The 21,368-nt window shown below is 37.7% G+C and overlaps 1 protein-coding gene and 1 long non-coding RNA gene across 5 annotated transcripts in view; one reads left to right on the top strand and one right to left on the bottom strand.

The window, feature by feature from the left end:
• The window catches only part of EBAG9 (estrogen receptor binding site associated antigen 9), a 32,242-nt gene extending 17,666 nt beyond the window's left edge, over positions 1 to 14,576 (top strand). For all 4 annotated transcript variants that reach the window (XM_082364478.1, XM_082364479.1, XM_082364480.1 and 1 more), the window contains 2 exons: positions 10,585 to 10,676; positions 14,043 to 14,576. In XM_082364478.1, coding sequence (XP_082220604.1) covers positions 10,585 to 10,676; positions 14,043 to 14,163 — 213 coding nt within the window. In that variant the 3' untranslated portion in view covers positions 14,164 to 14,576. The remainder of the gene's footprint in view (positions 1 to 10,584; positions 10,677 to 14,042) is intronic.
• Positions 14,577 to 15,876: 1,300 nt separating this feature from the next.
• On the bottom strand, positions 15,877 to 21,352 carry LOC309615226. Its single transcript, XR_014236649.1, has 2 exons — positions 18,576 to 21,352; positions 15,877 to 17,159 (listed from the first exon to the last, which is right to left on the bottom strand). It is a non-coding gene; the product is annotated as an uncharacterized lncRNA (long non-coding RNA).
• Positions 21,353 to 21,368: the final 16 nt, after the last annotated feature.

Genomic DNA, 21,368 nt, shown 5'->3' with positions numbered 1-21,368 from the left:
TTCATCAGTTTTCCATTCGAGTTCTGAAAATGCTTATTCATTCAGTTCAGCAGTATAGTCAGTTGCCAGAAACCTGTACTTGTCAGTCTCTTCCATGAATTCCTTGAAGATGAAACCATCTTATAGGAACATTTTTGCAAAAGCATCAGAGTACACCCAGAACTATCTGTAAATGACAAAAGACTTAAAAATGACCACGGTTAAAGATTTGATGAAAGTTCATGATAATGCAATTCACAAGGAAATTTAGTTATTTCTGAGATACACATTTTAAAGTAATAACTAGAATTATGACTTATAACATTATACCAGAACATATAAGATTTTTAGGAATTTCATGTAATGTCTGAAACATTTATATTAACATATTTGCATACAAATAACCCAAAGAAAGTTTAGTATTAGTGTTTTTTTTTTTTTTTTAATTTATTTCATTTAGTTTTGGCTGCATTGGGTCTTTGTTGCTGCGCGTGGGTTTTCTCTAGTTGTGGCGAGCGGGGGCTACTCTTCGTTGCGGTGCGAGGGCTTCTCATTGCAGTGGCTTCTCTTGTTGTAGAGCACGGGCTCTAGGTGCGTGGGCTTCAGTAGTTGTGGCACGTGGGCTCAGTAGTTGTGGCTTGCGGGCTCTAGAGCACAGGCTCAGTAGTAGTGGCACACGGGCTTAGTTGCTCCACGGCATGTGGGATCTTCCCGGACCAGGGCTTGAACCCGTGTCCCCTGCATTGGCAGGCGGATTCTTAACCACTGCGCCACCACGGAAGTCCTAGTATTAGTTTTTGTTTTTTTGTTTTTTATGAATTTATTTATTTATTTATTTATGGCTGTGTTGGGTCTTTGTTGCTGTGTGCAGGCTTTCTCTGGTTGTGGCGAGCGGAGGCTACTCTTTGTTGCAGTGCGCAGGCTTCTCATTGCTGTGGCTTCTCTTCTTGCGGAGCACAGGCTCTAGGCGCACACGCTTCAGTAGTTGTGACACGTGGGCTCAGTAGTTGTGGCTTGTGGGCTCTAGAGCGCAGGCTCAGTAGTTGTGGCACACGGACTTAGTTGCTCCACACCATGTGGGATCTTCCCGGACCAGGGCACGAACCTGTGTCCCCTGCATTGACAGGCAGATTCTTAGCCACTGTGCCACCAGGGAAGCCCTTTTTTTTTTTAAAATTTTTTAATTTAATTTAATTTATTTTTTTATACAGCAGGTTCTTATTAGTCATCAATTTTATACACTTCAGTGTGTACATGTCAATCACAATCGCCCAATTTAGCACAGCACCATCTCCACCCCCCCGTGGCTTCCCCCCCTTGGTGTCCATACATTTGTTCTCTACATCTGTGTCTCAACTTCTGCCCTGCAAACCGGTTCATCTGTACCATTTTTCTAGGTTCCACATGCATGCATTAATATACGATATTTGTTTTTCTCTTTCTGACTTACTTCACTCTGTGTGACAGGCTCTAGATCCATCCACGTCTCAACAAATGACTCAATTTTGTTCCTTTTTATGGCTGAGTAATATTCCATTGTATATATGTACCACTACTTCTTTATCCATTCGTCTGTCGATGGGCATTTAGGTTGCTTCCATGACCTGGCTATTGTAAATAGTACTGCAATGAACATTGGGGTGCATGTGTCTTTTTGAATTATGGTTTTCTCTGGGTATATGCCCAGTAGTGGGATTGCTGGATCATATGGTAATTCTATTTTTTGTTTTTCAAGGAACCTCCATACTGTTCTCCATAGTGGCTGTATCAATTTACATTCCCACCAGTAGTTCAAGAGGGTTCCCTTTTCTCCACACCCTCTCCAGCATTTGTTGTTTGTAGATTTTCTGATGATGCCCATTCTAACCGGTGTGAGGTGATACCTCATTGTAGCTTTGATTTGCATTTCTCTAATAATTAGTGACATTGAGCAGCTTTTCATGTGTTTCTTGGCCATCTGTATGTCTTCTTTGGAGAAATGTCTATCTAGGTCTTCTGCCCATTTTTGGATTGGGTTGTTTGTTTCTTTAATATTGAGCTGCATGAGCTGTTTATATATTTTGGAGATTAAACCTTTGTCTGTTGATTCGTTTGCAAATATTTTCTCCCATTCTGAGGGTTGTCTTTTCATCTTGTTTATGGTTTCCTTTGCAAAAGCTTTGAAGTTTCATTAGGTCCCATTTGTTTATTTTTGTTTTTCTTTCCATTACTCTAGGAGGTGGATCAAAAAAGATCTTGCTGTGATTTATGTCAAAGAGTGTTCTTCCTTTGTTTTCCTCTAAGAGTTTTATAGTGTCTGGTCTTACATTTAGGTCTCGAATCCATTTTGAGTTTATTTTTGTGTATGGTGTTAGGGAGTGTCCTAATTTCATTCTTTTACATGTAGCTATCCAGTTTTCCCAGCACCACTTATTGAAGAGACTGCCTTTTCTCCATTGTATATCCTTGCCTCCTTTGTCATAGATTAGTTGACCATAGGTGAATGGGTTTATCTCTGGGCTTTCTATCTTGTTCCATTGATCTATGTTTCTGTTTTTGTGCCAGTACCATATTGTCTTGATTACTGTAGCTTTGTAGTACAGTCTGAAGTCAGGGAGTCTGATTCTTCCAGCTCCATTTTTTTTCCCCCCTCAGGATTGTTTTGGCTATTCGGGGTCTTTTGTGTCTCCATACAAATTTTAAGATGTTTTGTTCTAGTTCCATAAATAATGCCATTGGTAATTTGATAGGGTTTGCATTGGATCTGTAGATGGCTTTGGGTAGTATAGTCATTTTCACAATATTGATTCTTCCAATCCAAGAACATGGTATATCTCTCCATCTGTTGGTATCATCTTTAATTTCTTTCATCAGTGTCTTACAGTTTTCTGCATACAGGTCTTTTGTCTCCCTAGGTAGGTTTATTCCTAGGTATTTTATTCTTTTTGTTGCAATGGTAAATGGGAGTGTTTCTTTAATTTCTCTTTCAGATTTTTCATCATTAGTGTATAGGAATGCAAGAGATTTCTGTGCCTTAATTTTGTATCCTGCAGCTTTACCAAATTCATTGATTAGCTCTAGTAGTTTTCTGGTGGCATTTTTAGGATTCTTTCTGTATAGTATCATGTCATCTGCAAACAGTGACAGTTTTACTCCTTTTCCAATTTGTATTCCTCTTATTTCTTTTTCTTCTCTGATTGCCATGGCTAGGACTTTCAAAACTATGTTGAATAATAGTGGTGAGAGTGGACATCCTTGTCTTGTTCCTGATCTTAGAGGAAATGCTTTCAGTTTTTCACCATTGAGAATGATGTTTGCTGTGGGTTTGTCATATATGGCCTTTATTATGTTGAGGTAGGTTCCCTCTATACCCACTTTCTGGAGAGTTTTTATCATTAATGGGTGTTGAGTTTTATCAAAAGCTTTTTCTGCATCTATTGAGATGATCATATGGTTTTTATTCTTCAATTTGTTAATATGGTGTATCACATTGATTGATTTGCATATATTGAAAAATGCTTGCATCCCTGGGATAAATCCCACTTGATCATGGTGTATGATCCTTTTAATGTGTTGTTGGATTCTGTTTGCTGGTATTTTGTTGAGGATTTTTGCATCTATATTCATCAGTGATATTAGTCTGTAATTTTCTTTTTTTGTAGTATCGTTGTCTGGTTTTGGTATCAGGGTGATGGTGGCCTCATAGAATGAGTTTGGGAGTGTTCCTTCCTCTGCAATGTTTTGGAAGAGTTTGAGAAGAATGGGTGTTAGCTCTTTTCTTAATATTTGATAGAATTCACCTGTGAAGCCATCTGGTCCTGGACTTTTGTTTGTTGGAAGGTTTTTAATCACAGTTAGCATTTCATTACTTGTGATTGGTCTGTTCATATTTTCTGTTTCTTCCTGGTTCAGTCTTGGAAGGTTATACCTTTCTAAGAATTTGTCCATTTCTTCCAGGCTGTCCATTTTATTGGCATAGAGTTGCTTGTAGAAGTCTCTCAGGATGCTTTGTATTTCTGCGGTGTCTGTTGTAACTTCTCCTTTTTCATTTCTAGTTTTATTGATTTGAGTCCTCTCCCTCTTTTTCTTGATGAGTCTGGCTAATGGTTTATCAATTTTGTTTATCTTCTCAAAGAACCAGCTTTTAGTTTTATTGATCTTTACTATTGTTTTCTTTGTTTCTATTTTATTTATTTCTGCTCTGATCTTTATGATTTCTTTCCTTCTGCTAAGTTTGGGTTTTGTTTGTTCTTCTTTCTCTAGTTCCTTTAGGTGTAAGGTTAGATTGTTTATTTGAGATTTTTCTTGTTTTTTGAGGTAGGCTTGTATAGCTATAAACTTCCCTCTTAGAACTGCTTTTGCTGCATCCCATAGGTTTTGGATCGTCATGTTTTCATTGTCATTTGTCTCTAGGTGTTTCTTGATTTCCTCTTTGATTTCTTCAGTGATGTCTTGGTTATTTAGTAACGTATTGTTTAGCCTCCATGTGTTTGTGTTTTTATGTTTTTTTCCCCTGTAATTCATTTCTAATCTCATAGCGTTGTGGTCAGAAAAGATGCTTGATATGATTTCAATTTTCTTAAATTTACTGAGGCTTGATTTGTGACCCAAGATGTGATCTAACCTAGAGAATGTTCTGTGCACACTTGAGAAGAAAGTGTAATCTGCTGTTTTTGGATGGAATGTCCTTTAAATATCAATTAAATCTGTCTGGTCTATTATGTCATTTAAAGCTTCTGTTTCCTTATTTATTTTCATTTTGGATGATCTGTCCATTGTTGTAAGTGAAGTGTTAAAGTCCCCCACTATTACTGTGTTACTGTCGATTTCCTCTTTTATAGCTGTTAGCAGTTGCCTTATGTATTGAGATGCTCCTATGTTGGGTGCATATATATTTATAATTGTTATATCTTCTTCTTGGATTGATCCCTCGATCATTATGTAGTGTCCTTCCTTGTCTCTTGTAACATTCTTTATTTTAAAGTCTATTTTATCTGATATGAGTATTGCTACTCCAGCTTTCTTTTGATTTCCATTTGCATGGAATATCTTTTTCCATCCCCTCCCTTTCAGTCTGTATGTGTCCCTAGGTCTGAAGTGGGTCTCTTGTAGACAGCATATATATGGGTCTTGTTTTTTGTTTTTTTTTTTAAATGGTATCTCATTTTTTTTTAAATTAATTAATTAATTAATTAATTAATTATGGCTGTGTTGGGTCTTCGTTTCTGTGCGAGGGCCCTCTCTAGTCGCGGCAAGTGGGGGCCACTCTTCATCGCGGTGCGCAGGCCTCTCACTCTCGCGGCCTCTCTTGTTGCGGAGCACAGGCTCCAGACACGCAGGCTCAGCAATTGTGGCTCACGGGCCTAGTTGCTCCGCGGCATGTGTGATCTTCCCAGACCAGGGCTCGAACACGTGTCCCCTGCATCGGCAGGCAGACTCTCAACCACTGTGCCTCCAGGGAATCCCCATGGGTCTTGTTTTTGTATCCATTCAGCAAACCTGTGTCTTTTGGTTGGAGCATTTAATCCATTCACGTTTAAGGTAATTATCGATATGTATGTCCTATGACCATTTTCTTAATTGTTTTCGGTTTGTTTTTGTAGGTCCTTTTCTTCTCTTGTGTTTCCCACTTAGAGAAGTTCCTTTAGCATTTGTTGTAGAGCTGGTTTGGTAGTGCTGAATTCTCTTAGCTTTTGCTTGTCTGTAAAGCTTTTGATTTCTCCATCGAATCTGAATGAGATCCTTGCCGGGTAGAGTAATCTTGGTTGTAGATTCCTCCCTTTCATCACTTTAAGTATATCATGCCACTCCCTTCTGGCTTGTAGAGTTTCTGCTGAGAAATCAGCTGTTAACCTTATGGGAGTTCCCTTGTAGGTTATTTGTCATTTTTCCCTTGCTGCTTTCAATAGTTTTTCTTTGTCTTTAATTTTTGCCAATTTGATTACTATGTGTCTTGGCGTGTTTCTCCTTGGATTTATCCTGTATGGAACTCTCTGCGCTTGCTGGACTTGGGTGTCTATTTCCTTTCCCATGTTAGGGAAGTTTTTGACTATAATCTCTTCAAATATTTTCTCTGGTCCCTTATCTCTCTCTTCTCCTTCTGGGACCCCTATAATGAGAAAGTTGTTTTATTTAATGTTGTCCCAGAGGTCTCTTAGGCTGTCTTCATTTCTTTTCATTCTTTTTTCTTTATTTTGTTCTGCAGCAGTGACTTCCACCATTCTGTCTTCCAGGTCACTTATCCGTTCTTCTGCCTCAGTTATTCTGCTATTGATTCCTTCTAGTGTAGTTTTCATTTCAGTTATTGTATTGTTCATCTCTATTTGTTTGTTCTTTAATTCTTCTAGATCTTTGTTAAACATTTCTTGCATCTTCTCAATCTTTGCCTCCATTCTTTTTCCGAGGTCCTGGATCATCTTCACTCTCATTATTCTGAATTCTTGTTCTTCAAGGTTGCCTATCTCCACTTTATTTAGTTGTTTTTCTGGGGTTTTATCTTGTTCCTTCATCTGGTACATAGCCCTCTGCCTTTTCATCTTGTCTATCTTTCCGTGAATGTGGTTTTTGTACCACAGGCTGCAGGATTGTAGTTCTTGCTTCTGCTGTCTGCCCTCTGGTGGATGAGGCTGTCTAAGAGGCTTGTGTAAGTTTTCTGATGGGAGGGACTGGTGGTGGGTAGAGCTGATTGTTGCTCTGGTGGGCAGAGCTCAGTAAAACTTTAATCCGCTTGACTGTTGATGAGTGGGACTGGGTTCCCTCCCTGTTGGTTGTTTGGCCTGAGGCAACCCAACACTAGAGCCTACCTGGGCTCTTTGGTGGAGCTAATGACAGACTCTGGGTGGGCTCACGCCAAGGAGTACTTCCCAGAACTTCTGCTGCCAGTGTCCTTGTCCCCACCGTGAGCCACAGCCTCCCCCCGCCTCTGCAGGAGACCCTCCAACACTAGCAGGTAGGTCTGGTTCAGTCTTCCCTTGGGTCACTGCTCCTTCTCCTGGGTCCCGATGCGCACACTACTTTGTGTGTGCCCTCCAAAAGTGGAGTCTCTGTTTCCCCCAGTCCTGTCGAAGTCCTGCAATCAAATCCCACTGGCCTTCAAAGTCTGATTCTCTAGGAATTCCTCCTCCCATTGCCAGACCCCCAGGTTGGGAAGCCTGACGTGGGGCTCAGAACCTTCACTCTAGTGCATGGACTTCTGTAGTATAAGTGTTCTCCAGTCTGTGAGTCACCCACCCAGCACTTATGGGATTTGATTTTACTGTGATTGCGCCCCTCCTACCGTCTCATTGTGGCTTCTCCTTTGTCTTTGGATGTGGGTTATCTTTTTTGGTGAGTTCCAGTGTCTTCCTGTCGATGATTGTCCCTTTGAACTTTTTCAAGCACATCACTGTCCAAACCCCTCCCCAGACCCTAGCTTTTAAGTATGTTTTGATTGCTTAATTATTGATTAGTAATTATTGACTGCTTGATTACATTAGTTATCCATTGTTGTATAACAACCCCACACTTAGTGGCTTGAACAACAATAAATATTTTTTTTATCTCATAGTTTCTGTGGATTAGGAATCCAGGGGTGGCTAAACTGGGTGGTTCTGGCTCAGGGTTTCTCATGATTTCCAGGCAAGTCATGAGCTGAGGCTGTGGTTATCTGAAGGCTCCGCCGGCATTGGATGATTCATTTCAAAGGTGATCACTTACTTGCCTGACAGATTAATGCTGGTTGGTTGTACAAAGCCTCAGTTCCTTGCCATGGACTTCTCCATAGGGCTGCTTGAGTTTCCTTACGATGTAATAACCACTGACTTTCCCAGAACAAATGATCACTGAGAAAAAGAGTGGAGCACATGCAGGGGGTAAATCCACAATGCCTGTTTATGACTTAGTCTTATAAGGGAAACACTGTCTCCTCCACATTATTTTACTCATTGGAAGCTAGTCACTAAATCCAGTTGACATACAAGGGAAGAGGAATTAAGGTCCACCTCTTGAAGGAGTGTCAAAGAATTTGCAGATATAGTTTTAAACCACCACTTCTATCTGTTCATCTTTCTTTTTTTTTTTTTTTGCTTAACTTCACAGGTACTCCTTAGACCCCTCTCCCAGAGGGTTCCATGTTTATATATGTTTTTAATTCATTGGTCAAAAACTATTCCTACTAATACCAGATGCTGTGCTGGGTGCTGGTAATATAGTAGAAAGTTAGCAAAACAGGCAGGGTCCTTGCCTCAGAAGAATGAATTCTAATGGGGGAGACACAATGTTAAATAAATGATCATACACATAAATATTAAAAATTTTGACAACTCTTATGCAGTTACATGATGTTATGAGAGCATAATAATACCACAGATACTTCTCTAAAAGAGCATAGCATCATAATGTTTAGTTTTTTATTTTATATTTCTGAATTTAAAACTTTATGTTTGTTCCATATTGATAAAGTGGTTCAACCCTCCTCAGTGAATTAGTACATTTGCCACCTAGCTGTAATAATGTTATTATAACACTAATATAGCTTATTATAAAGTTATACACATGTCACAGCTTAAAGAGTTTGGAAGAGGTAAATATGGTAGAAGGAGAATGTTTCCAATGCTGTTTCCAGATATTTCCCCGCCAACCAGACAAAATAAAGGGGCATTACCTAGGAGAGAATGGTAATCTACTGCACTTTGTTCTCTACACCAAAATATCTTATTACCCATTCCACAAATTAGATTTTTCTTTTAAATTGCACATTCTTTTTGGAATTTATCATTTGTACTGTTGTGATAGCTCTTTTTATACTAAGGATATTAACTCTTTTCTGTCATCTTTTACAATTTTCACTTTTTTATCGGCTTTATAATTTAGTTTGGATGTTTTTGATGGGCAGATGTATTTAGTTTTTAATGTAGCAAATCTGTTAATTAAAACTTTCTCTTTTTTACTTAGAAGACCATCTCTACTAAAGGATCAGATACTCTTTTTTTTATGGTCTTAGTCATTTCACCTTTTTTGTATCTAAATGTTTTTATACACTAAAAGTCAAACACCTCAGTGGAAAAATGGATAAATTTACAAATAAGAAATAGACATAACCTGATAACATGAAGAAAAGTTTGATCTTATTAGTTCTCAAAGATATTCAAAGTAAAATAACAAGACACCATTTTAAATCTTAACATATTAGCAAAGATAGAAAAGAAGGCAATTAACTACTCGTATTGACAAAAATACAAGGGAACAAGACTTCCACCTACTTCTGTCAGGAGAATAAGTTGGTATAACTTTTCAAGAGAGTCATTCAGTGACTTTGAAAATCCTTTTCTTTGATTTAGCTAGTTTACTTTTAGAAATTTACATTAAACATACAATCAAATTTTTTTTTACATTTTTTAACAGAGGATTGTATCTCATTTATGGTTAAGAGCAGAAAATTCAACACATTTTATTTCGGTTTTAGGTCTAAGTACTCAAAAGAGAATATAATAAATCTGTTCACAGCTTGGTGCCAGTTATTTTATGCATGTAATTATTTCCCCACCAACTAAACATTCCAGAAAGCATTTTCATTGTTTGTGGAAGGAAAAAGTGAACTTTTAGAGGTCTGGCCTGGAGAACAGTAGAAGGTAGTGTGGCCAGCCCGATGGTATCAAGTAAGTAAGACAGGCAAAAGGAAGCACAGTATAGAAGAAGTACTCCAATAAAGAGTAAATTTTGCCTGACCTGTCATTTTTGCCTGGGACCCAGACAGTAACTGCCACTGAAAAATCTAGAAAATTACTTGTGCTTAAATGGAGATGACTGTGCTAGTTTGGAAACTTTGGTTCTTCCAGTTCATCTCCCCAGCAAAGAGTAGTCCAGTCAAGCATCTCTAATCCAGCCCGGGATCAGTCTGTCTCTTCTCTTTCCTCCACCCCGCACTCCTTCTTCTTACTGAAAAGACAACAGAGAGAACAATTGTTCTATTCTTGTCTATTCCAAACTAAAGTAGGCAAAAAAAGAAAAGTTAATATAAAAGGAATATCCTTTAAAACATAAAATAGGAAGAAAGCTGGACTTGCCAGGACTGTTGAGTACGGAAGGTCATGCGTCTCAGGAAATCCCTCAGTTCCAGGCAAACCGGGGGCAATCATTTGAGCCTATATAGGATGTGGTAAGAAAGTGGAGAAGATACAGGGCAATGACAAGGTCTGAGTTATGCTTTAAAAGATACTCTTCTTGGGCTTCCCTGGTTGCGCAGTGGTTAAGAATCCGCCTCCCAATGCAGGGGACATGGGTTTGAGCCCTGGTCCGGGAAGATCTCACATGCCACAGAGCAGCTAAGCCCGTGCACCACAACTGCGGAGCCTGTGCTCTAGAGCCCGCGAGCCACAACTACTGAAGCCCGCGCCTCTAGAGCCCGTGCTTCACAAGAAGAGAAGCCACCACAATGAGAAGCCCACGCACTGCAACAAAGAGTAGCCCCCGCTCACTGCAACTAAGAAAGCCGCGCGCGCAGCAATGAAGACCCAATGCAGCCAAAAATTAAATAAATAAATAAATAAAATAATAAATTCTTTAAAAAAAAAATACTGTCTCGACCACTGAGTGGAAAAAGGGTGGCTCTTGACCATTGTAATTTTGCTTTGTTTTGTTTTATTGTAGCCTGAATTAGGTGACTTGGATACCTGGCAGGAAAATACCAATGCATGGGAAGAAGAAGAAGATGCGGCCTGGCAAGCTGAAGAAGTTCTGAGGTATTTGAGTAATATTTACACTGCAGCCTGAGTAGAAGAACTGGTTTTGTTCATGTTGCATTTAAGGTCAAGAAAGCTTATTCTGCAAATGTTGTATTTTTCGTCATTCTCATTTGAACCTTGATAATATGGGATAGTTTTTTTGTATTTCAGACTACATATGCTATTTTATATGATTAAAACCTCACAGAAACCAACAATTTAAAGCAATATAGATACAAAAGAATAATTTATTAATGGAGAATGAGATCTTTTACATATATACATCATATTGAACTATATGCTTTATACTTCATTCCCTATAAAATATATTTATCTCTTGAAATGTCCTACTGTGAAATGTGAGTCACAACAATGTATTTTCTCTAGGTCAGAAATTATACCTTTAGTTTTGTTTCCCCGTGGTCTAGCATAGTGCCAGCACTGCTCATTTGAATATAGCAGTGAATAGCACTGCTATTTGAAAATAACTTGTACTGCACTCTACATTTGTATGTGTATTTCAGTTTATGTACTTGAAAGCCCTGAGGTAGATAACATAAGTCATATACTTACTGCCTACTCTACAGAAAATATTATCCTGGAGGTTTTCAAGTTTGCTTTTGTTGGTTATGTTCTTATTTCTTTGTTTTTGTGAGCAGTAAACTTAATTCTTGCTACTACCACATTAGGTCAAGTGTAAAAAGAAAATTTACCTTGAGAGAGTCTGTGACTGTCATCACTGATGAAAACTCAGATATGTAAATGTATCTAAATTACTTTTGCATTTTTCAAGATGATAAAGTAAAATATAGCAATGTGTTTTTTTCAAATATGGTTTTTATAATTGGGATAGAAAATGAATTACTCTTTATTTGACTATCTTAACGAAACAACTGATTTCATTTTTGTATTGTCCTTTCCTGTCTTTACCGATAAATTATAATTACCTTGAACAACCAGCAGAGGGTGTAGTTAAATAACTGGGAGTTAAGGCTGACCTTTTTTTGATCTTGTCCTTAACTGTTTTCAGCATTTTTTTTTAAACAGGAAGGGGTCACATTACAAAAGTCAGTAAAGTTGTGAGAGTTTTAAATATTTAGTTCCTGCTTGACAATTATTCAGTATAAAGGAAATAGTTTTAAAATTGTAAACATTTTTATGTTGCATGGATTGTCAAAAAAGGTGTCACTTATTTTTTTATTTTTTATTTTTTACTCTATTTCTTTTGGATAAATCATAGATACAGAAGTCTGGGTATTTTAGAACATTTTGGGGATTCTAGTGATGATTGGTGTCATCAACCACAAGGATAAAGGAGGGAGCTATTCATTTTGAATCCAGTAATCTTAATGACAACACTGTAGAGTTTATGAGTTCACAAGTAGCTGAACATTCACTGAACAAAAACCTTTTCTTTTTCACCCTATCTTCTTTCACCCTGAACAAAACAAGACCAAAAAACTCAAACTTAGTGCTTTTGATACGACAGCTTGGGAGAGGGAGCCTATTAGTCAGTAATAGACATGTTTCTTGCTTCAAGTTGCATAAGTAGAGCCAAAAACACCTGGAGGCTTCCATATGTTGTTACCGCCCCCAGGATAACACTGAGAATTTTAAAAGTGTATCCATAATCCATAGCCTCTAACCTAGCCTGTTTCCCATTGCCACTTTAAATACTACCAGTACTATGATCAGTATCATTCAGGAAAAAGATTCTGGTACCTTAGTGATTCCAGACATGTATCTGGACAGGAAAAATATATTTTGTCTGCATTAATGTCTAAGTTGCCTCTTGTACCAGAAATATTAATTGTTGATATTTATATATCAGCTAGTAACTAGGTCAAAGCTCGATTATCTTATTTGTTTGTAACCTAGCCAGCCCTTTTTAATTCTTTTTCTCTTTCTTTTTTTGCCCCAGACATTTTGATGCTTTTAGTGCAGATACCAGTTTTGCTTGAAAGTGAGCAGAGCTAGTGAAAACTAGATTTTTTAAAACTATTCTTTTGAAATTTTAGTTAATTGATGGTGACGGTCAAAATGTTGCCTAAAATAAGTCTCTCTACTTTCTTGAATTTTGGTCATCCATATCTCTGCTTACTCCCATTTGTAAGTATGATTGAGAAGTGTATATACATTTCACTCACTATAGCCAGCTTTGAGCTGGCCATATATGGGTAATCCACACTAGATTTTTCTATATATGATCCAGTGTTGCCTATCTGCTGCCCAGCTGTGCCCTACAGCTTCCTTCTTCAGCCTTGTGTGCTTCTTGACTTACTTTCTCATATCCTAAACCTTCAGACCCAGGACCAGCTTTTGCTCTTCTTTCTCCTATTTCATCACCACACTCCTACTCCCACTTCCCATACAAATCAGTCAATAAGATAGAGCACTTAGATGTGGAATCTAAAATATGACACAAATGAACCTATCTACGAAACAGAAACAGACTCACAGACATAGAGAACAGACTTGTGGTTGCCGGGAGGGGGTGGGGGTGGATTGGGACTTGGAGGTTAGCAGATGCAAACTAGTATATATAGAACGGATAAATGACAAGGTCCCGATTGTATATTACACAGACTATAGTCAATATCCTGCGATAAACCATAATTGAAAAGAATATTTTAAAATGTATATATACATAACTGAATCACTTTACCATATAGTGGAAATTAACAGAACATTGTAAATCAACTATACTTCAATTTTAAAAAAGCAATAAATATAGAGGGGTTTAGTGATTCTAGATCAGTGGAGTTAGGGAGGGACTGGGGGAAGATATTTCATAATGTGTAATTAGTAAATACCCACCATTCTGCCCCTTCATTAGTAGAGCTAGTCAAATCTTTAAATAGATTTCTAACTTCTAGTTGGAAGTCATGTCTTAAGTTTCCATTTTCTCTTTGTGCTCTGTACATCTGTGTTCTTGACATCCTTTAGCTGACTGTTTTTAACTATTATAATAACAGAATATTTAATCCTAAATATCAGGCTTTTCTGAATGGTACCAAAAAGAAGGTGTGGTCCAATGGAAGTAGTGTTTTAGTGAAAATAATCTGAAGAAGAGGGATCAGGAGATGTGGGTTCTTAACCTTAATCTTATGACTTTGGACATTTCACTTAACCTGAATGCCCCATTTTACTTATTTTTAAAACAGAGATAATACCTTTTTTATTTTGCAAGTCATGTTCTAAAGATTAAAAAAAATACTGTTCTTGAAAATCTTTGAAATTTCAAAGCAGTGAGAAGAATGAAGACTTTTTAAACTTAAATTTGATGATAGTAAAAGGGCAGTGCTGTTTCTTTCTGGAATTTATTTGCCATTTTACCTGTGTAGTGTTTTCTAAAAGTAAAAATACGAATATGTTTCTTTTCAGGCAGCAGAAGATAGCAGACAGAGAAAAGAGAGCAGCAGAACAACAAAGGAAGAAAATGGAAAAGGAAGCACAGCGGCTAATGAAGAAGGAACAAAACAAAATTGGTGTGAAACTTTCATAACAAAATGTCCTTCAGATGCATAGTGCCAGTGGGAGAAATGTGAGCTCCACAACCCAAGCAACATTTGTATGGAGCTAAGAGTATTTTCAGAATGCAAATACAGTGCTTGATTTTAATGCATTCATCAGGCCATACAGGACACCAGGATTCTCTCAAAGTCCCTTGAACTCTTGGTGATTGAGACTCAAAGAACAAAAAAGACTTGTGAGACAATATTTTCTTCAACATGTTCCAACTGTAAGACAATTGTTTGCTGTAGGGAAATTATTACAAATGGAATATATCAGTACCTCTTCAAGCTAGTGTTTCTAGCTAATTAAATGGGTGTAAATTTTATGGTGGGAAAGAACTCTGCTGTCTATAATGCTTTCCTTCAATGTGCATAATGATAAAATAAATAATTTTAAATATTCTTTTGTTTCCATGATTACCTGACCTAAATCAGACAAACTTGCAGAGCTTTAACTTCTTATTTTTGTTGTCAGAAGCTGGTATTGGCACACATTTCCTTTAACTTGAACTGGTATTCATTAGGGATCTGGTAATTTCGGTTTTCAAGAAAATGACATTAAATGCAATAATTTTATTTATTGCAAACATTTTGTACATCATTGTTTTCTTTTAGATGGTGTTGTAATGTTATACATATTTGTCATTTATATTACATGTATAAACATTGAAAATCAGCTAAAATGGCAAATTTGTTTTACGTTACTATAACTTGTGAGTTTTAAAAGCTAGTATTAGTAGTTTTTCCCTGTCGTTGTAGATTTTAAGATGTTATGGTATCTTTAAGTACCTTAGCTCCTCCCCACCAAAAGGCATTAATTTACAAATGCATATAGCCTTCAGTTTTACTATTTCAAAGCTTTTAGATAATTTCTGTATCAGTTTTATATGTCTGACATAATGCAGGTTACCTATGTTGTTGACTAAGGTAACATTAACATTATTGATTTATTAAACCAAGATAGGAATAATAATACTTCTATTTTCAGATGTTGACTAGCTTCAAAATAGTTTTCAGGAAATAGATATAGACTGTGTTCATAGGGAAAAATGTAGATTTGATAGTTTAAAATCTCATTAATTTTGTCTCCACAATTAAAATATATCCAGCCTGACCTTCTATGGCTTTAGAATTTAATATTTTTACTTTCTTAAAAGCTGTTGCCCAAATGAACATTTTGTGGATTTTGAAAATGTCACAAATACTCTACAGGCCAAACACTGCTAATTTATTTGAATTAAAGTGATATTTCATGGTAAAATCAGAAACTATACAGTGAGCTAAGTTCTTACCCTAAGCTTCCAGACTAAATGCAATTTTATTTTTAAACAATTTTTATTGGAGTACAGTTGATTTACAGTGTGTTAGTTTCAGGTGTACAGCAAAGTGGAATCGGTTGAAATTTAACTTTGATAAAAAAACTTCCTGTTATAGCCCCAAGCTATATTTTCAGTTATGTTTATTAGAGAGTTTTTGCCAGTAAACTCCCAATTAAATAGAATTAGACTCAAATTTTTAATAATAAATGAATTATCTTATGTCTTGTATTTATTTATTTTTAGTTATTATAGGAATGCTACATGCTTTCTCTAAATTGGGGGTTTGAAAGGGTAATTTCTCCTTTAGTACAATCAGTCTTAGTGTTTTTCCCCCATAGTTATTGAAGTCTGCTTTGGTCATGATTTTCATGTGTGAGATTTTGGTTTTTGTTTGATTTTTTATTTTTGTTTATTTAGAAATAAAGACTGGATAGAAATTATAGTCTGTATGATTAATTAGGAAGAAAGAGGTTTTTCTTATGGAAAGAATAGATAGGAATTCTTGAATTTTTTGACCTCTGTTGGTATGTAAACTAAACTCCTGTATTAAATTGGGTATATTGTTCCAAAAGAAGTCATGGAGTTAAATACATATGATAAATCCTTTAGTAGCAAACTGGCTCCTTTAGCTTCTAAATTTATGGTTTCTGTTTTTGTTTTCTTAATTTTAGCGAAGGAGTATCAGTTTTAGAAGCTTATTAGTAGAAGTAAAAAAGAAATATGGATAGGCATAGACAGAATTAGTGAAGTGCTACCCATCATCTGAATTGTGCATTTCATGTACTGAGATAACAAATAATGAAAAACATGGGAAACTTATTCTGTGTTTTTTATATATATATATTGCATGGTTTCTAGCCATCTCCTTTTATTGAGCTTTAGCTAGGGATATCCTCTAGTTGAATCCTGGCTCTTTATTAGTAGCATCTTTGAGTCAATATTCAGCATCTGAATTCCTCAGTTTCAACATGTAGTCGCCTCTGGCCAGGGCAGTGACTGTTCCTGGATGAAGACTGGTGGTTGGGAAGAAGGTGGTAGCTATAGAAACTGGCATCTGGATTGATCTTCAACACCACTCGACAAGCTTACCACTAGAGTATAAATTTAACCACGGCCAAAGTTCCAAAAAGCCTAAACTTTGTCAATACAGGTATACCTTGTTTTATCGCACTTTGCTTTATTGTGCTTTGCAGATACTGTATTTTTGACAAATTGAAGGTTTGTGGCAACCCTGTGTTGAGCAAGTTTATCAGCACCAATTTTCCAACAGCCTTTGCTCACTTCATTATATTTTGGTATTTTCACGGTATTTCAAACTTTTTCATTATTGTATTTGTTGTGGTGATCAGTGATTTTTAATTTACTATTGTAATTGTTTTTGGGGTGTGAACCATACCCATATAAGATACGACAGTGAACTTAATCGATAAATGTTGTATGTGTTCTGCCTGCTTCACCAACTAGCCCTTCCCCCGTCTGTGTCCCTCTCCTCCCACCTCCCTATTCCCTGAGACACAGCAGTATTGAAACTAGGCAAATTTAAAACCCAACGATGGCCTCTACGTGTTCAAAAGAAAGGAAGTGTCATACATCTCTTACTTTAAATCAAAAAGCTAGAAATGATTAAGTCGTGAGGAACGCATGTTGAAAGCTGAGATAGGCCCAAACTAGGCCTCTTGCGCCTAACAGTTAGCCAAGTTGTGAATGTAAAGGAAAAGTTCTTGAAGGAAATTTAAAGTGCTACTCCAGGGAACATACAGATAAGAAAGCTTTATTGCTAACATGGAGAAAGTTTTAGTGGTCTGGATAGAAGATCAAACTACCCATAACATTCCTTTAATCCAGAAGCCTTATCCAGAGCAAGGCCCTAACTCTCTTCAATTCTGTGAGGGCCGAGAGGTGATGCAGCGGTAGAAGAAAAGTTTGAAGCTAGCAGAGATTTGTCCATGAGGTTTAAGGAAGAAGAAGTCATTTCGCTAACAAATGTGCAAGGTTAAGCAGCAAGTGGTAATGTAGAAGTTGCAGAATGTCATCCAGAAGATCTAGCTAAGATTATTAATGAAGATGGCTGCAGTAAACAACAGATTTCCAATGTAGGTGAAACAGGTTTACATTGGAAGAAGTTGCCATCTAGGACTTAAATATTTATAGAGAAATCAATGCCTGGCTCAGATGATGGTTAGCATATTTAGCAATGAAGTATTTTTAAGTTTAGGTATGTAAATTTTTTTGACATAATGCTATTGCACACTTAATAGACTACAGTATAGTATAAATGTAACTTTTCTATGCACTGGGAAACCAAAAAATTCCTGTGACTTGGTTTGTTGCAATATTTGCTTTATTGTGCTCATCTGGATGATGTATTTACTAAAGGCATGCTCTGGGCCACATAGAGCTAACATTTACATTTTCTTCAATCCTTTGTAGTTCAGCTTTGAGGTAACCTACTGAAACGATTTTCACACTCGTTAGCCCCTTGTTCAAAGGAAATCTTTCATAAGTGTGTCGGCGAATACAGCAGTTAACAAGGTGGGTGCTTCTGGCTGAAGTCAAATTGGGCGGTTGGGGTGCTCTAGGGCCTGCAGCTGGTTGCAGGGCAAGGAGCTTCTCCCCTCTCTTACAGGTGAATGGAGGGCTGAAGAAGATGGTGGATCCATTAAGAGCTTATTTTAGTAGCTAATAACTTGTTTTCCCCATTATACAGATTTTTAAAATTTAAGTTGCTCTCTCCTAGTATCAAAGACAGCTTTTTTTTTTCTTTGTGTAATTTACTTCCATTTTCTTTAATACAACCAAGGCTGTTTCAAGGTTACATCAACAGCTAGTAACTTTCTTTCACTTTGCTTTCTTTTTTAAAAAATTGCTATTTATTTATTTTTTATTTTGGCTGCTCCAGGTCTTAGTTGCGGCATGTGGAATCTTCCTTGCAGCCTGTGGGATCTTTAGTTTCGGCATATGGACTTCTTCAGTTGCAGCATGCATGCGAGATCTAGTTCCGCGACCAGGGATCGAACCCAGGCCCCCTGCATTGGGAGCATGGAGTCTTACCCACTGGACCTCCAGGGAAGTCCCTCTTTTACTTTGCTTTCTTTTTTTTTTTTTTTCTTAAATTTATGTATTCATTTATTTTATTTTTGGCTGCGTTGGGTCTTTGTTGCTGTGTGCAGGCTTCTCATCGCCGTGGCTTCTCTTGTTGCAGAGCAGGGGCTCTAGGCGCATGGGCTTCAGTAGTTGTGGCTCACGGGCCCTAGAGCCCCGGCTCAGTAGTTGTGGTGCACGGGCTTAGTTGCTCTGCGGCATGTGGGATCTTCCCGGACCAGGGCTCGAACCCGTGTCCCCTGCACTGGCAGGCAGACTCTTAACCACTGTGCCACCAGGGAAGTCCCTACTTTGCTTTCTGTCTTTTATTTTCAGTGTCCCTCAGTCATGGCCATTGGACTGCTCAGTAACCAGAGTAAGTTTTGAGAGTAGTAATATGCTTTTTCACCAGAAGCCTCAATCTCCTAAGCTTGAAAGAGACACTATTCTAGAAGCCCCCTCGTCCTCCACCCCATACGACAGATTTCTACCCTTGCATAACTGCTGTTGCAACCGCTAATCCGCAATCAGGAGTGTTACAGAGAAACTCACCAAAAGTCTTTGGCCACCCAAGACAATCTCAGCCTTTCCCTTCAGGGAACTTCCATGGCTATTTTTGCAGGGACTTTGCCTGTATACTGCTCTGATCACATCAATTTTGAGAGCTTCTCAGAGTTCTCCAGCTGCTGCAGAGGTGGGGCAGTATTAAACAAGTCGCCTGTGATTGCAAATCTTTTTAATGGTGGTGGTGGTTTTAAGGGTTAACCAGGACTGAGGGTTCAGTATAGTGCCTGGCACATATATAAGCGCTCAACAACGGTAGTTGTGAGCCGCTGCACACGCTTCCTTATGAGCCCCTGCACACACTTTCTCCTGGGATCCTGTGCACACCTCCACATCTCACCACACACTGATGTTGCAGCCCCTTCCCTGAGGAGAGTGGGAGAAGTTGACTGATCTTACAAAATTAGTTTTTACACACCTTTAAGTTGAACTGCAAGTTTAATAAGAAAGAGAATCAACATTTACTCTGTGGCTGGGCACCATCTGGGAATTTTAACTATCAGTGACTCCTCATAATCCATTGAGGTGGACATTATCCCCACTTGACGTGTAAGGAAACCAAAGCTTAGAAAGACAATTGTGTGCCAGCTTAATGGAAAGGAAAATAGCAAGCTTTGAGAGCAGTTATGTTAGTGTTTAATCAGCATTCTAAGTGGACTATGGTTTCCAAGGCCTCTCTTCACTTGATGAAACTATGAGCTGCCAAAGAGTGAGCTTCTAGTAATTCCCCTCTGGTTCTTAAACAGCTCAGTGATGTCACAAATGATAGTAGATAATACCCGTTTGTGTTTCTAAGAATGTATTTAATAAACATGAAAGAAATTAGCTTGGCTTTTATTTTCATTTAAATAACAACTGTGGTTGAATGTCAATGCCATATAATTATGTATTCCCAGGTCACTTGGGTCAGATGTTGTAATCAAGGCAAAATGAAGTGTGGTTTATATTCACACATTTGCATAGGCCAATTAGCTCACTTGATTGGGTCACATTTCAAATGAGGCCAAGGTCACAGGTTTCATATATGTGCAGACCAGTACTGCACCCAGAGACCTTCCTGCTACAAATTGTGTCCCTGACCTTGTCCAGGTATCTTCCTAACACGTGTCTTCAGGATCTGGTTCAGAGAGTGATTGGCACAAAAAAAAATCATCCCCATGAACGGGAAATTCAAAGGACATAGTCTGAGTTGGTGGTATGTTGAGAGAAATTGCTATGGTTTCTTATTCTTGGGTCAATTTTGGCTCATTATAAGATATTAATGTCTTCTGGTAATTGGTTTCATTTGTTAAAATATTCAGACCTTAATTTGAATCCTTAATTTATACAACAATGCAGTTTCCAAACCTGTTGACTATTCCTGGGTAAAATGAGTGGTTACCTATTTTATGGAGAAAAGTGACATCATCATTAGATATACTGGCCCTTGAAATAAATTAAAAAAAATTTTTTTACTCGGTATTTTATTGTAGTGTTCAATAAAGTAAGCTGTGCATAAGAATAGAGATGTGAAGTGTGCCCTATTTAAGTTTAAAGCGCACAAGTGATTTTGATTCCTTGTTGAAGCTCTGCGGTGCATCCAGACCTCTGAATTGCCTGTCTGTCTTGATTCGAAGGAGCCCTTGTGGAGTAGGGTGGTACATGGGTGATCATCTTTAAAACTTTTTTCCATGTACTGCTTTCAGTGTGAAAATTATTAAGACTGCTTTCAAGTTTTTCATTTTCTCCATACAAGCCAGAAATAATGTGCTGGTTCAGAAGAATTAAAGGTCAGTTTAAAATGCCAGCACCTATTGTTTACTGAAGAAAGTGAGGCTGGCAAACCATTTCAAACACTGTGAGCTGTTTGATTGCAAGGAAGGAGAGGAAGGATCTTACCGCACCATCAAATTAGAGAAATATTGCAGTTGTTAATAGTTTTCATATTCCAGTCCATTAAAGCTATATATATAGTCTAGCAAAAATTTAATTTTTCAGTTATTCAAGTAGCTTTGATCAGAAATGATACTTTCAAGGAACAAGGGTGAAAATATCTCTGAATGTGGGCCAGATAAGATTACCATGGGGAGGAACTCTAGAGCCACGAGGAGGAAAGCTCTGATGCCTGCCTTTAACAGCATTCACTAGAAAGCCTGGACTGTGGGTTTTACATCATCATTTCACATCCATAATCCCAGGTGCTTCCATTGCCTCTGGAGATGGAGTGAGAGACTCTCTTCCCACTCAAATCA

Source organism: Balaenoptera borealis (genome assembly GCF_965194805.1).
Source record: "Balaenoptera borealis genome assembly, chromosome: 17".
Lineage (NCBI taxonomy): Eukaryota > Metazoa > Chordata > Mammalia > Artiodactyla > Balaenopteridae > Balaenoptera > Balaenoptera borealis.
Note: the sequence above shows the minus strand (reverse complement) of the source record. Positions and strands in the feature narration are given on the sequence as shown.